Genomic DNA, 15,506 nt, shown 5'->3' on the forward strand with positions numbered 1-15,506 from the left:
TTATCAAAATTCTGGACAAGTCAAATCCTAGAGTGAAACCTGGCTTGATAGACCATACATTTTATTTTTGCAGTTTTCGTACTGTCAGTCGTTAAACATATTCACAAGGATCTGATAGTATGCCTTTAACAAAAAAAATCAAGATTTATTAAGCACAAAAGGTAAAAATAACACAAACTATATTACACTACGTAAGAAACATTTGAAAAGGTCTTATTATAAATACCTGAAATAACAATTCAACTCTTACATTCAACAACAACTTTGCAGATACACAGAATTTTGTTTCCGATTTAAAAATCCTTATTCATTTGGTGAAGTTGTACTTGTTTTTTACTCCCAGCAAACTTCTACATTCACTTGACATTTTTCCCCCTTTGTCAATTGTTTCTTTTCCCTGAGACCCTGAAACAAACTGCTAACACAGCTATAGGACATAGCAAGAACTGCAGATGCTGGAGTCAAAGTCAATACAGTGTGGAGCTGGAGGAACACAGCAGGTCAGGCAGCATCAGAGGAGTAGGTTTACACCCTTCATCAGGACTGGGGAGGGGGAAGGGAGCTCCGAAATAAATAGAGAGTGGTTGGGTGAGGCTGGGGGAAGGTAGGTGGGATGGTGGTAGGTGGAGGCTGGTAGGGGGTAGTGGAGATTGGTCAGTGGGAAAGGTGGGTGGATAGGCGAGAAAGAAGATGGACAGGTTGTGTCAGTTCAAGGAGGCAGATATGAGGGGAAGGGTTGGACATGGGATGAGCCTGGGGGGTGGGGAGATTTTGAATCTGGCGAATTCTATGTTGAGGCCTTTGGGCTGTAAGGTCCCGAGGCAGAATATGAGGTGTTGTTCCTCCGGTTCACTTACTTCTAAACATGATTTCCTTAAACTCCTGGTACACTGCCTTCTATTTCTAGAGCTTTCCTTTAGTGACATTAAACACTCTGGACTTATTTTCTCCTGCCCTGACTGTACTGGAGACTGTTAAACTGCATTGCTACTCTGCTTCTAAATGAAAGAAATCTGCAACTCCCTCTGCCCTTCTGGTTGATTGTGTCTTTCTATAAGAACTAGTTTCTGCCCTAGGACACTTGTGCTATGTGACAGCCCAATTTGTTTCTCTCTTCTACTCTTTCTAGAGCGCTGAAATATTCACCTTGTGTCTTTTTAAAAGCTTCATTCAAATGTATGTAAACAAATTTTGAGACAACCCACACCATTCACAGAACACAAAAATGACACTAAGTCCCAACCTTCCTAACTCACACGATATAGTTCTGGTTCTGCCCTGTTAGAATCCAAATTTTCAAAACATATTATAATGAAACTTCTTAACAATGGGAATCAGAGGGAAAACTCTTCACTGGTTGCATTAATACTGAGCAGAGGATAATTGTGGTCGTTGCAGGTCAATGATCTTAACAACAGGACATCACTACAAGAATTCCTCTTGGTAGTGTTCTGGGCCCAGCCATCATTGACCAATCTATTATTACCTTTCCTCCATCGTAAGGCCATAAGTAGAGATATTCACTGACGATAAGCACCATTTGTGACTCCTCAGATTCTGATTAATGAATGGGATGTGGGCATTGCTGGCTGATCAGCATTTATTGCCCATCCCTTATTGCCCTTGGGAAGGTAGTTGGAGCTGCCTTCTGAACTGCTGCAGGCCATTTTCTACAATGCTGTTCAGAACGGAAATCCAGGAGTTTGACCTAGTGACACAAAAGAAATGGCGATATACTTTCAAGTCTGGATGGTGAGCAGGTTGGATGGGAACATGCAGAGAGGTGTGTTCCCAAGAATTGACTTAGCATGGATGAAATAGACTTGCACTTCCAGCACCCTTGTGCATGTTAGATTGCGGTGCTCATGATGATCAGACTTTGACCTTCATTTCTGCTCATGATTTTATTTTACTTGTTACTTCTAGCCCAGGTGACCAGCCACACTTATGGTCCAATGTTCCCAAGTATCTGATAATCTTATCCTGCTAGATGGTAGTGGTCATGGATTTGGAAGGCGCTGATAAAGGAGTCTTGGTGAATTTGTAATGTGAAAGTTGTAGATGGTACACACTGCTGCTTCTGAATGATGGTGGTTGAGTGTCTGTTGCTGAATTCCCAATTGACCGGAAACTGAACTGGACCAAAATATAAACACGGACTAGAGGAGCAGGTCAGAGGCTATGAATTCCAAAGTAAACAACTCACTTCCAGTCTCCCCAGTGTTAGTCCACCACCTACAAGGCACAAGGCAGGGTCATGTTGGAATACTCCTCACTTGTCTGACTGAGTGCAGCTCCAACAATACTCATGAATCTTGATACTATCCAGGACAAAGCAGACCACCAGGACTGGCAACCCATTTATCATTTTCAACATTCACACCCTTCACTACTGAAGAACAGTGGAGCACTGTGTACCATTTACAAGATGCTCTATAGTAACTCACCAAGACTCATTCCCAACACATAATGTCTAGTGTCTAGAGAGACAACAACCACAGACGTATGGGAGCTCTACTACCTGCAAGATTCCCTTTAATTCATGCATCATCCTGACTTGGAAATGCATCTCCATTCCTTTACTGTCGCTGGGTAAAAATTCCAAAACTCTGTCCCTAATAGCACTGTGGGTTTACCTAAACCACATGGACTGTATTGGCTCCAGAAGGCAGCTCATCATTACCTACTCCCTTAGTGCTAAGCGATAAATTCTGGCCAATGTTCACATTTCATGGATAAAAAAAACTCAATGAAACCTATAAAATGCTGAACTCCATGGTTAAAACCATGTTTATGGTCAGACCACACACCTTTAAGTGCTGTGGGCAATGCAGAAAAAAATGCCATGGGAATTATCTCAATTTCAGGAATCTGCATGATGAGAAAAGACTGGAAAAATGTGAAATGTCAGAAAGGAAGCATTTGAGATGTGATTCTATCAAGCTAGGTAAGACCAAAGGTGCAAAAACCTCAGAAGATTGTTTTAAATTAAACTGTGAACATAGGATTTTAAATGGACACAGAAAATACTGGAAATATTCTGCAGGTCAGGCAAGATCTGTGGAGGGAGAAGTGAGGTTAATGTCTGAGTCAATGACATTTCATCAGAAATGCCTTTTCCTTTGAGATAACACAGTGTGGAGCTGGAGGAACACAGCAGGCCAGGCAGCATCAGAGGAGCAGGAAAGCTGATGTTTCAGGTCGGAACCCATCTTCAGAAGTTTCCTGACCCGAAACATCAACTTCTGTGCTCCTCTGATGCTGCCTGGCCTGCTGTGTTCCTCCAGCTCCACACCGTGTTATCTCTGACTCCAGCATCGGCAGTTCTTACTATCTCTGCCTTTCCCTTTGAATTATCTTGCAACCTTGAGCAACGTTTGTACCAAAAGTATTGAAAATGCCTAATAAAATGTTGCTTCAAATATATTGGCTGTGAAAATTAATTACTGATGAATTTAACAAACTAATATGAGATTTACAGGAAATCTTACAGAATTATTTTTCTCACTTTATTTCTCGGACTCTGATATTTTCCTTTTATTAAATCTAACCTAATGCTTCATCTTGTTCCCATGTGTTTTATTGTATTTCCTCACACTATTTTGAAGAGGGCATAATAGTCCTGATCCCAGAGGTGATCTGTCTCATAGTTTAAGAGCCACATAATCCTGATCCCACAGGTAATCCACCCCATATTTTTAACTGATATAATGTAAAGAACGTGTTCTCTGTTTTCGTACGAATCTTGAGTTCGTTTGTTGCTGAACCCAAGTCCTGACCTTGCTAAACCTCTATTTCACATTTTATTAGCGTTCCTGGAAAGTCCACTTAAATCCACCTAGATTACTGATTTATCCACTGCAGGTACTAGTTTGATAAAAATCAGAGTTTCCTTTCTTCAGCTCCCTCCTCCCACCCATCACCCGCGGCCCCCCCCCCCCACCCCATTTAAACTACAGGCAAAAGCAGCCTGGAGTGTTTTAAAAGACTGCATGAGTGTGACTATCAAGAGGGAACAGGATAGAGAAAGAAGCTTTTGTTATGGGGAGCAGCTTCATTATCATGAGAACAACGAGGCTGCTGAGATACCAATACTGGCTTCACACGACCTGAATGTTTACAGTGAGAAAGCTCTGGTATGCAAGTGATATGAAAACCAATTGTGAAGAGGTAAGGTTTCCATTAAGTTCACTTGGTTTAAACCACCAACTTTACTGGTGATACATCAAAAAGCAATCTCATGCTGTATCGTGAACACTATATTAGCATCTGCACTACCCTGCTGTCTTAATCCAAGGCATGCTCGCAAAATACTTGCATGTAATTGACCATGTTTCATATTCTAGGGGTTGGAATGGGTATCGCAAGTGGGGGTGACTTGGCTTTGTAATTAAATTCTTCTGATATATGTTACAGTTCAACTTACTGTCACCAGAACAAATTTGTAACAAATCTTCCTACGTATATACGCTGTAAGTGTTTATTTTTCGCATTCTGGAACTCCTCTGTTAAAGCTGAAGTCATACAGAAAAGTGCGTTTGTCAGATGAGGTTTGATTCTAGAGTAAGTCTATACATCAGGAGAGAAGAAAGGTTCCATGATCCACTGAGGCTCAAGGTGTGATACTGAAGGAGTCTCTATTCCTGATCATGCAGTTAATCCAGCCCATATTTTTGACTTGTTCTCCTAACTACTTTGGTGTCATGTTTCTCCCAATTTCGAGGATTAATCCATGTGTTGGTTCTAAACCTGGAGTCAATCATGTAGTCACTCCTGTGTTTTATTGCTAACACGGATCCAATCTGTGATATTGGTCTCAGTTCAATAGTTGCTTGATCTACACCATGTTTTAGTGTATCTTGAAGCTGATATCTTCATGATCCCATTGCTTGCTGTCTTTAATGCATTTGTCCTAATCCAATAAATATTCCATCACATGTTTTAATTGTGATCAAAACCTGACCTGTGTTTTGGACCTGGCTCTGTATGTGCACTCGGCAATATATTACTATACGTCCAATAGCCCACCTAGTCCAAATCCTTTAACCGATTTTTCTGTTCTGGTTTAGGTCTCCAGTGTTGTTTCATTGTCAATGCACCCATGTTTAAGCCTAGGTTACATGTAAATCTAGAGTCTGTTGTGTAATGGGGAAATCAGAAGACAACTTTCTTTGGTCTCATAAGGGGTCCCCAATTGGTTGAATTATTTCAGGCCTTGATCACTGTGAACGTAATCAAATATTTCAATGCACTGACCAATAAAGGCAAGTGTACCAAACACCGGCTTCACTGTCCAGCCCACCTGTGACTCACTTTTAAGGAACTATGAACCTGCGCTCCACGGTCCCTGAACCACAATGGGCAATATTAGGATAGAAAGCCTAAAAGCCTCATCAAATAGGTAGTTCCTTAAAGGAGAAAAGAGATGCAAAGGGGTTTAGGGAGGAAATTCCATTACTTGGGTCCTAGGCAGCTATAGGTATTTGAAATTGGAGATGCAAAACAGGCCAGAATAAGGGTGTCAAAGATATATCGGAGAGATTTTGGGCTGGAGGAGATTACAGACACAGGGGTTTCAATGACAGCATCTGACATAGGATGAGCCCATTAAATGATTTCAAAGCAAAGATGAATGCTTTTAAATTGGGGCATCGCCTAACTAGGAATGATAGGTGAATGGGATTTAGTGCACTTAAGGATACAGGCAGCTATATGTTGGATGTTGTTTTGGTTACAGAGGGTAGAGTGTGGGTGTTGAAATAGTGATATTGCATTGGTTGAAGCAGGTGGTCTTAGTGATGTGATTGCAAGCTCACTTTGGGGTCAAATATGACTTAGGCAGTCACAAACGATTGCCAAGGAGAGGGAATAGAATTGATAGCAAGGGAATATGAGACAAGCATGGAAATTCCTAGAGGCCTGGTTTTCCACTAAGAAAGCCATCAATAAATACGTAGAGCTAGACCCCATGTACACTGTTGCGAAGGAAAACCGGAAGTGAGGTAATCCAGCTCAACGGACCCCAGAGTTTAAATAACAGGCGGGAAAACACAACACCGCTTCATCGGAGGCTGCACTGATGACGTGACCCAGCAGGGTCATGAAATGTCTGCAGAACAACGAACCAGCTCAGCGAGCCAACCAACCACAACATCCACAACCCAAGCTACAAATCTACTCTAAAACCTTAAAGGGAATATAGTTAGTTCTTCCCAATTTTTATCCAGAGGACATTTCTGCTCATTTCAATACAGAATGACTGATCAACAGTCAAATCATTAAGTAATGGTGATGTCATGTGCATACATGTGAAATCTAACACTGCACCTTTTGGTGGTGTTGCTGAAGGCCAACTTGTAAATTAAAAAAATAAGACAAGGAAAGATACATGAAGAATACCTGAGGTGACTGTACAAAGCATGAAGAGATACCCTTGCAAGTAAGCATGATTAAAGAGCTAAGAATGGAACCAAGTGAAGGAACACCAAATTGGACAACAGTAAAGAAATGTTGGATGAGGATGGGTGTAGTCAAGTGTTAAAGGTTGCAGCCAAGTTGGCAAATAGGGTTAAGGAGAACCCAAAGGGTTTCTACAAATACATTAAGGACTAAAGGGTAACTAGGGAGAGAATAGGGCCCCTTAAAGATCAGCAAGGCCGCCTATGTGTGGAACCGAAAGAGATGGGGGAGATACTAAATGAGTATTTTGCATCAGTGTTTACTGTGAAGAAGGATATGGAAGATGTAGTACATAGGGAAATAAGTAGTGACATCTTGAAAAATGTCCAGATTACAGAGGATGAGGTGCTGGATGGCTAAACATGCACAAAGGTGGATAAATCCCTGAGACCAGATCAGGTTTACCCGAGAACCATGTGGGAATTTGGGAAAGTGATTAATGGGCCCCTTGCTGAGATATTTGTATCGTGGATAGCCACAGGTGAGGTGCCGGAAGACTGGAGGTTGGCTAACATGGTGCCACTACTTAAGAAGGGTGGTAAGGAAAAGCCAGGGAATTAAAGACTGGTGAGCCTGACATCAGTGGTGGGCAAGTTGTTGGAGGGAATCCTGAGGGACAGGATTTACATGTAATTGGAAAGGCAAGGACTGATTAGGGATAGTCAACATGGCTTTGTGCGTGGGAAATCGTGTCTCACTAACTTGATTGAGTTTTTTTGAAGAGGTGACAGAAGATTGAGGGCAGAGTGATGGACATAATCTATATGGACTTCAGTAAGGTGTTTGACAAGGTTCCTCATGGTAGACTGGTTAGCAAGGTTAAATCGCATAGAATACAGGGAGAACTAGCTTTTTGGATACAGAACTGGCTCGAAGGTAGAAAACAGAGGGTGCTGGTAGAGGGTTGTTTTTCAGACTAGAGAATTGGTGCTGGGTCCACTGCTTTTTGTCATCAATGTAAATGATTTGGATGTGAACATAGGAGGTATGGTCATTAAGTTTGTGGATGACACCAAAATTGGATGTTCAGTCGACAGGGAAGAAGGTTACCTCCGAGTACAACAGAATCTTGATCAGCTGGGCCAATGGGTTTCTACAAATACATTAAGGACTAAAGGGTAACTAGTGAGAGAATAGGGCCCCTTAAAGATCAGCAAGGCCACCTATGTGTGGAACCGAAAGAGATGGGGGAGATACTAAATGAGTATTTAGTTTAATTGGAGTTTAATTTAGATAAATGTGAGGTGCTGCATTTTGGAAAGGCAAATCAGGGCAGGACTTATACACTTAATGGTAAAGTCCTGGAGAGTGCTGCTGAACAAAGAGACCTTGCAGCGCAGGTTCATAGTTCCTTAAAAGTGAGTCACAGGTGGGCAGGACAGTGAAGCCGGCGTTTGGTATACTTGCCTTTATTGGTCAGTGCATTGAGTATAGCGGTTGGGAAGTCATGTTACAGCTGTACAGGACATTGGTTAGGCCACCTTTGGAATAATGTGTATAATTCTGGTCTCCCTGCTGTTGGAAGGATGCTGTCCAATTTGAAAGGGCTCAGAAAAGATTTACAAGGATGTTGCCAGGGTTGGAGAGTTTGAGCCATAGGGAGAGGCTGAATAGGCTGGGGCTATTTTCCCTGGTGCATCGGAGGCTGAAGGGTGACCTTTATAGAAGTTTATAAAATCACAAGGGGCATGGATAGGAGAAATGGACAAGGTCTTTTCCCTGGGGTTGGGGAGTCCAAAACTAGAGGGTATAGGTTTAAGGTGAGAGGGGAAATATTTAAAAGAGATCTGACTTTTTCATGCAGGGGGTGGTGTGCTTATGGAATAAGCTGCCAGAGGAAATGGTGGAGGCTGGTACAATTACAACATTTTAAAAGGCATCTGGATGGGTATATGGATAGGAAGGGTTTAGAGGGATATGGACCAAATGGTGGTAATTTAATTTAGGAATCTGGTCGGCAGAGATGAATTGGAGCGAAGGGTCTGTTTCTGTGCTGTACATCTCTATGACTCTAAGTTGAGAGGGAAGACAAGGGTGAGTTTACCACTGTTACATTTACATGGAATGTTGTTTGTGACTTTGATTAGAAGCATTTTGATACTGTGGCAGGGGTGAACATCTGTTTCAAGGGTCTCAAATATGGATAAAAACCAATGTAAAGATTTCAAAGGCAACAGCACATTCAAGGAGAGCAAAGAGGCTGCAGATTTTGCAGTAGTTTGCAAAGATAGTGGGATTCAGGGTAGTTTCCATTTTAAAGTTTTCGAGCCTGCTTTTGTTCTGAAATTTGGTTTTGCACTTTTAATCTTAACTTTGCAATGCTCTTTTCTCAATCCTTTACATGATTTGCCCTGTGCTTTTGCCCAAATCTACGCTTTCTGAGTTTTTTTTAAATTCTGTTCATGTGCATATCTATATGTGTATTTCTGTATTTTGCTTTTTAAGTTTTCTTTCATGCTGCTCCATTCCACACTTGGTCTCAATCCTGTGTTAGGATATATAACAAATTTTTATTTTATTATTTGCATGTCCTGTGTTCTGTGATTTTTATTCTGTGATCTCATTCCAGTATTTCCCCTCCTTGTAATAAGTTTGATCTATTTTTATTATTCTGTACATGTTTCTTTGTGTCCACATTATGTGCTCAATTCATGGAATTAGTTTTGGATCCAAAACCTTTCACCTCCAAGGCAAGAATTTTCTCAACCGAGCAGACACTGTACCGTTCCTTTGCCCCTGAAAGACTAACTCTTATGTTATTCTTCCTGACTTTGACCCTATCACACGTTAGTCTTTTTTGACCTTATCCAACCCATCTGTTGTTCAAAGCCAAACTTTTCCTAGCTCTGATGGAAGATTACAGCCCTGAAACATTATCTCTGTTTCTTTTCCGTAGGTGCTGCCATAACCTGCTTGAGTATTTCCAGCATTTTCTGCTTTTCGTTTTAGGCATATATAAAATATATAGCTCACAACTGCGTTCCTCCTGAAGCAACTCAAGGTGTTTCACACAGAGTTAATAAGTTTGAAGTGTAGTGATTATTCTGAAAATCTTTTGGATATGATTTTTTTCCATGTCGCAACCCAATGCATTTAGAACTAATCTGTCTAACGTTCGGGTCCTGTTGTTTTTCAAGGTGCTTTATCCCACAGTTTAGCGTCAATCTTGTGTTGTTGACTCTGGTCTATGTTTTAACAAACAAAGTAATAATGTTTAAAGATAGAATAGCAGCCAGCTTACAAGTAAAAAGATCTGCAGAACTTCTCCCAAATGTGTTATAGGATTTTTAACTGCTTTTTTAATCAGAGGACTTTGCTTCACACCATTTAGTCTTTAGTGATGTACTTTAGGCATCAACTTAGATTGTTTATTTCAACGTGGGTTTTCAATCTACAGTTTCTGATTTACAGAAAGAGCCCTGCCAGTTGAGTCAAATTGACACACTGTCAATCCAGTTCAACTAGAGGTGCTCCAGCCCAGGTTTTAGTCTTGCTCCAACAAAGTTAGTCTGCAGAGCTCCCAGGTAAGGCAGAAATTCCTTAGCCAGGAAGAATTCCTGTAAATTCTGCTCTGTGTAGTAACAGTTCAGTCTTCAAACCTCAGCACAGACACACACATCAAGTTGTGGCTACTTAAAGCTGCAAGCAATGCTTTAGAAAACAGATCAGTTAGAGTTGGCAGCAGAGCGTTCTGTACAGTATGTTTAAATTCCAAACTTGTAGAGCTGCCATGGTCCATGTTATAGTTAATTTTTCAGTAGATGTTTCAGATGAGTTTCTTGGGTTTTGGATCATTAAAGCATCTTGTATAGAAAGTCTACAGAAACTTAACTAAATCATTATTATTAATCATTGGGTTAGACAATTCTATCAGATACTGTAACTTTTTTGGATATCTCTGTTGTATTTAGCTGTTGTTCTCTCCATGTTCCATGCATACAGCTGTTTCAACTCTGGGAACTTTTCCCTTCTGCCTGTACATGAGCTGTTGCCATTTAAATCATGAACATGTATATAAGACTTATATTGTGCCTCAGTACTAATCCACCTCAACTGTTTGGTTTAGTCTTCGAAGAAACGACTGGACATCCCAAAGTGAATAAAGAATTAAAAAGGGCAGTTGTTACTGTTGTAATGTAGCAGATGTTGCAGCCAATTCGCACACAGCAAACTCCCACAAACAACAACATGATAATTACCATGCTATTTAATGATGATTGAGTGATTAATATTATCAGAGCTCCAGGTATAACCCCTGCTGCTCTTTTCTTCAAAAAAGTGCCAATGTGGTTTTATATCTGCCTAAGAAGTAGATGGAGCCTCATCTGAAAGAGGTACCTCTAATAGTGCAGCACTCACTAAATACTGTACTGGAGTGGTAGCCTTGAATTTTCTGGTAATAAATCTGTCCTGGCATGATTGTCACAAGAGCTGTTGACCCACATGCCTTCCTTGAGTTCTTTGCATTTTTAAAAACAAGCATGGGATGTGGACATTTCAGAAAGGCCAAGAGTAGTTGCCTATCCTCAGTGCCCCTGAGAAGCTGACTCCTTGAACCTCTTTAGTCTGTCTGGTAACAGTTTGGCACAATTGACTAGCTTGATGGGTCATTTCAGAGGGTAGTAAATAGTCAGCTACATTGCTGTGGGTCGGGAGTAAAATGCAGGCCAGACCAGGTAGAAACAGCTGATTTCGCTTAGTGAACCTGGTGGGTTTTTTATGACCATCCATGATTACTGAGACTAGCTTTCAGTTTTGGATTTATTCATTGCTTGAATTTATTCATTTAAATTCCACCAGTTCTCATGTCCCTGAAGCATTAGTCTGAGTCTCTGGATTACTAGTCCAGTGAAATTACCACAATGCTACTATTTTCATAGTGTTTTTGTCTTCAGCTATTCTCACTCTGGGCAAGTGCTTGGCAGCATGTTCATTTGGGACTTGACATTCACTTTAAATCAGAGAGGAATATTCAATACTCTAGGCATTAAAGGCCTGTGAGGGACAAAATCTAGGCCTTTTGGTCAGTTGATTGAACTTTCAATATGAAAATGCCAACCCATGACATTTAATGCCCATTTCCATTGGCAGTTCTGCAATGTGAAATCTGAAAAAGACACCATTCGGCATATTTGCGCTGAATTTACATGTTCCTTGCTTGGTATTTCTTGGCCACACTATATATACCTTCCCATCAAACGCATGCAGAAAAGAAAGTTGACATTTGGGTCTTCAAACCTATTACATCCTGGAAAAAGAACACACTTATTGTGTCTCACTCAGAGATAGTAAAAACTGCCGATGCTGGAGTCAGAGATAACCCATTTCTGAAGAAGGGGCTTGACCCGAAACATCAGCTTTCCTGCTCCTCCAATGCCGCCTGGCCTGCTGTGTTCATCCAGCTCCATGCTGTGTTAACTCTTTATTGTGTCTTGTGTCTTAATTTCTATTTTGGTAGAGTGATCGGTCCAATCCTGTACCAACAATGAAACTGTTTTAACCCGCCCTCGACAGATCACAGGAATGTTACGGCACAAAAGGAGACCATTCAACCCATCATGTCTGTGCTGGCTCTCCAAATGAGTATCATGATTTAGTGCCATTATCCTGCCTTTTTCCTCTCATGCTCATACATGTTTTCAATTTAAATAATCATGCGGTTCCCTCTTAAATGCCACATTTAAACCTGCCTCCACCACATTTCCAGCAGTGCAGTTTCCGATACAAACCACTTGTACTACGAGAAAGTTTTCTCACCTCACATTTGCTTCTTCTGAAAATCATTTTAAAACTGTGTCCTCTAGTTATTCATCCTTTTTACAAGTGGGTTCAGTTTCTCCCTCTCTACTCTATCCAGCCCCATCATGATTTTGAAAACATCGATCAGATCTCCTCTTAGTCTCTTCTCTCTGTGGAACACAAAGTCAAAGAGATCTAAAGCACAGAAAAATTATCTTTAGCCCATCAAGTCTGAGCCAGTCTAAAACAGCCACCTAATTATTCTAATCCCATATATCCAGCACTTGGCCCGTAGCCTTGTATGCCTTGAAATTGTAAGTGTATTTTCTTCAATGTTATGGGGCTTTCTGCATCTACCAGCCTTACAGACAGTGAGTTCCAGATTCCCACCACCATCTGTAGATAAAGGTTTTTCCTCGCATCCCCTGTAAACCTCCTGTACCTTACCTTAAATCTATGCCCCTGGGTCATTGATCCCTCCACCAAGGGGAAGAACGCTTTCCTGTCTGCCCTGTGTATGCTCCTCAATTTGTACATCCCAATCATATACCACTCATTCTCCTCCGCTCCAAGTTCCAGTCTGTCCAAACTCTCTTCATATCGAAAATTGTCCAGCCCAGCAACATTCTGGTAAATCTCCTCTACATCCTAAAAATAGACTCCACATGCACAGAAGAAAAACAAAATGAAAGCTTGAATACAAAGTAGTTTTATATTTAAAAAGGGCTGGCATGATGGTTCAGTGGTTAGCACTGCTGCTTCACAGTGCCAGGAACCCAGATTTGATTCCAGCTTTAGGTGACCGTCTGTATAGAGCTAGCACGTTCTCCCATTGTCTGTGGGGGTTTCTGCCAGGTGCTCTGGTTTCCTCCCACAGTCCAAAGATGTGCAAATTGAGTAGATTAGCCATGCTAAATTACCCTGTAGTGTCCAGGATTATGCAGGCTAAGTGAGTTAGCTACAGCAAGTACAAGGTTACAAGGATAGAATGGGAGGGTGGATGCTCTGTGGAGGGTTGGTGCAGACTCAAAGGGCCAAATGGCCTCTAATTGCACTGTAGGAATTCTATAACATCCTCTCCAGTGCAATCACATACCTCCTGTAATGTTACTGGGGTATGTTGAAAAACAGGTAGACCTTGGGGTGCAGGTCCATAGTTTCTTGAAGGTGGAGTCACAGGTAGATAGGATAGTGATGAAAGTGTTTGGTGCACGTGCCTTTACTGGTCAGTGCATTGAGTGTAGGAGTTAGCATTTCATGTTGTGCCTATACAGCACATTGGTTAGGCCACTTTTGGAATATTGCATTCAGTCCTGGTCTCCCTCGTATAGGAAAGATGTTGTTAAACTTGAAAAGGTACAGAAAAGATTTACAAGGATGTTGCCAGTGTTGGAGAGTTTGAGCTATAGCGAGTGGCTGAATAGTCTGGGGCTATTTTCCCTGGAGCGTCGGAGGCTTAGGGGGGACCTTTACAGAGGTTTATAAAATCATGAGATGCATGGATAGGGTGAGTAGTTAATATCTTTTTCAGAGGATAGGGAGTCCAAAACTAGAGGGCATAGGTTTAAGGTGAGAGGGAAAGATATAAAAGGGACCTAAGGGGCAACACTTTCATGCAGAGGGTAGTGGGTGTATGCAGTGAGCTGCCGGAGCAAGTGGTCCATTTAAAAGGCACCTGGATGGGTACATGAGTAGGAAGGGTTTAGAAGGAAGTGGGCCAAATGCTGGCAAATGATGCTGGATGAATTTGGGATGTCTGGTCAGCACAGATGAGTTGGACTGAAGGGTCTGTTTCCATGCTGTAAAACTCTATGACTCTGTTGATTCCAGAACTGCACACAATATTCTAGCTGTGGTCAAACCAATGTTTCAAATAATTCCAGTGTAACTCCCTTTCTTAAATTTTTTTTCATAGCCTTGGCTATGAAGGCAAGTATCCCATATGCTAATTTAACCACTTTATCTACCTATCCTGCCCTTATGGGACTGCTGGACATGCATACTAAGGTCCATCTGATCTTCAGTGCTTCCCAGGGCCCTATCTTAGGAACAGTCCCAGAGTGTCCAATCTATCCTCATAATTGAAACTTATCATCACTAGAACCATTCGTATAAATCTCTTCTTCACTCTCTCCAATGCATTCACATCCTTCCTACACTGTGACACCCAGTACTGTACATAAAACTTTGGCTGAGGTCTAACAATTTGCTTACACAAGTTGAGCATTACCTCTTTGTTCTTGTGCCCTACCGCAGGCTTATTAATAAAACACAATATGTTGTACACTTTATTAGCTGCTCCATCTGTCTTGCCACCTTCAATGGTCTATGCACATACACACCCAGGTCCCTTTGTTACTGGACCCTGTTTAGAATTATACCCCTTGTGTTATATTATTTATCCAAGTTCTTCCTACCAAATTGCATCACCTCATACTTCACTGCATTGAATTTTGTCATCTATCTGCACAATCTGCTAACTTTTCTAGTCTTCTGAAATTCTACTCTGTCTACCTCACAATTTACAGCGCTTCTAAGTTTTGTATTGTCTGCAAAACTTGAAATTGTCCTGTATATCCAAGATCTAAATCATTAATACATATCAGGAAAAGCAAGGATCCTGGTGACCTCCACTGCAAACGTGACTGCAGCCTTAAAAATATCTATTGACATTACTCTCTGTCTCCAGCACTCAGAACATTTTATACCTGTGTTGCTACTGTTCCTTTTATTCCATGAGCTATAACTTTTCTCCCGTGCCTGTTGTATGGCACTGTGCTTCTGAAAGTCCATGTACACCACATCAACCACATTACCCTCATCAACCCTTACTGTTGCCAATTTAAAAGATCTTCAGTAAGTTAGTGAAACACCATTGCACTTTAGAAATCCATGCTGGCTCTTCCTAACAAAAAAACTCCACATTTTTCTATTTGACTTGAGGGTTTAAGTTATAAGGAGAGACTGGTTAGGCTGGGGGATAGTAAGAATTGCTGATGCTGGAGTCAGAGATAACACAATGTGGAGCTGGAGGACCACAGCAGGCCAGGCAGCATCAGAGGAGCAGGAAAGCTGATGTTTCGGGTAGGGACCCTTCTTCAGAAATTTCAGAAAGACCCGAAATGTCAGCTTTCCTGCTCCTCTGCTGCTTGGCCTGCTGTGTTCCTGGTTAGGCTGCCTGCTGTGTTCCTGGTTAGGCTGTGACTTTTTTTCATTGGAGTGTAGAACGTTGAGGGGTAATCTTACAGAGGCTTATGAAATCATGAGGGGCAATAGATAAGGTGAATAGCCAAGGTCTTTTTCCCAGG

The 15,506-nt window shown here is 41.4% G+C and overlaps 1 protein-coding gene across 1 annotated transcript in view; it reads left to right on the plus strand.

Moving 5' to 3' along the window:
• Nucleotides 1–4,011: 4,011 nt before the first annotated feature.
• maml3 (mastermind-like transcriptional coactivator 3) overlaps nucleotides 4,012–15,506 on the plus strand; it is a 519,798-nt gene continuing 508,303 nt past the window's right edge. The window contains exon 1 of the mRNA XM_048620904.1: nucleotides 4,012–4,170. Within this exon, the coding sequence (XP_048476861.1) occupies nucleotides 4,114–4,170 (57 nt within the window). The 5' untranslated portion in view covers nucleotides 4,012–4,113. The remainder of the gene's footprint in view (nucleotides 4,171–15,506) is intronic.

Source organism: Rhincodon typus, chromosome 1 (assembly GCF_021869965.1).
Source record: "Rhincodon typus isolate 14 chromosome 1, sRhiTyp1.1, whole genome shotgun sequence".
Lineage (NCBI taxonomy): Eukaryota > Metazoa > Chordata > Chondrichthyes > Orectolobiformes > Rhincodontidae > Rhincodon > Rhincodon typus.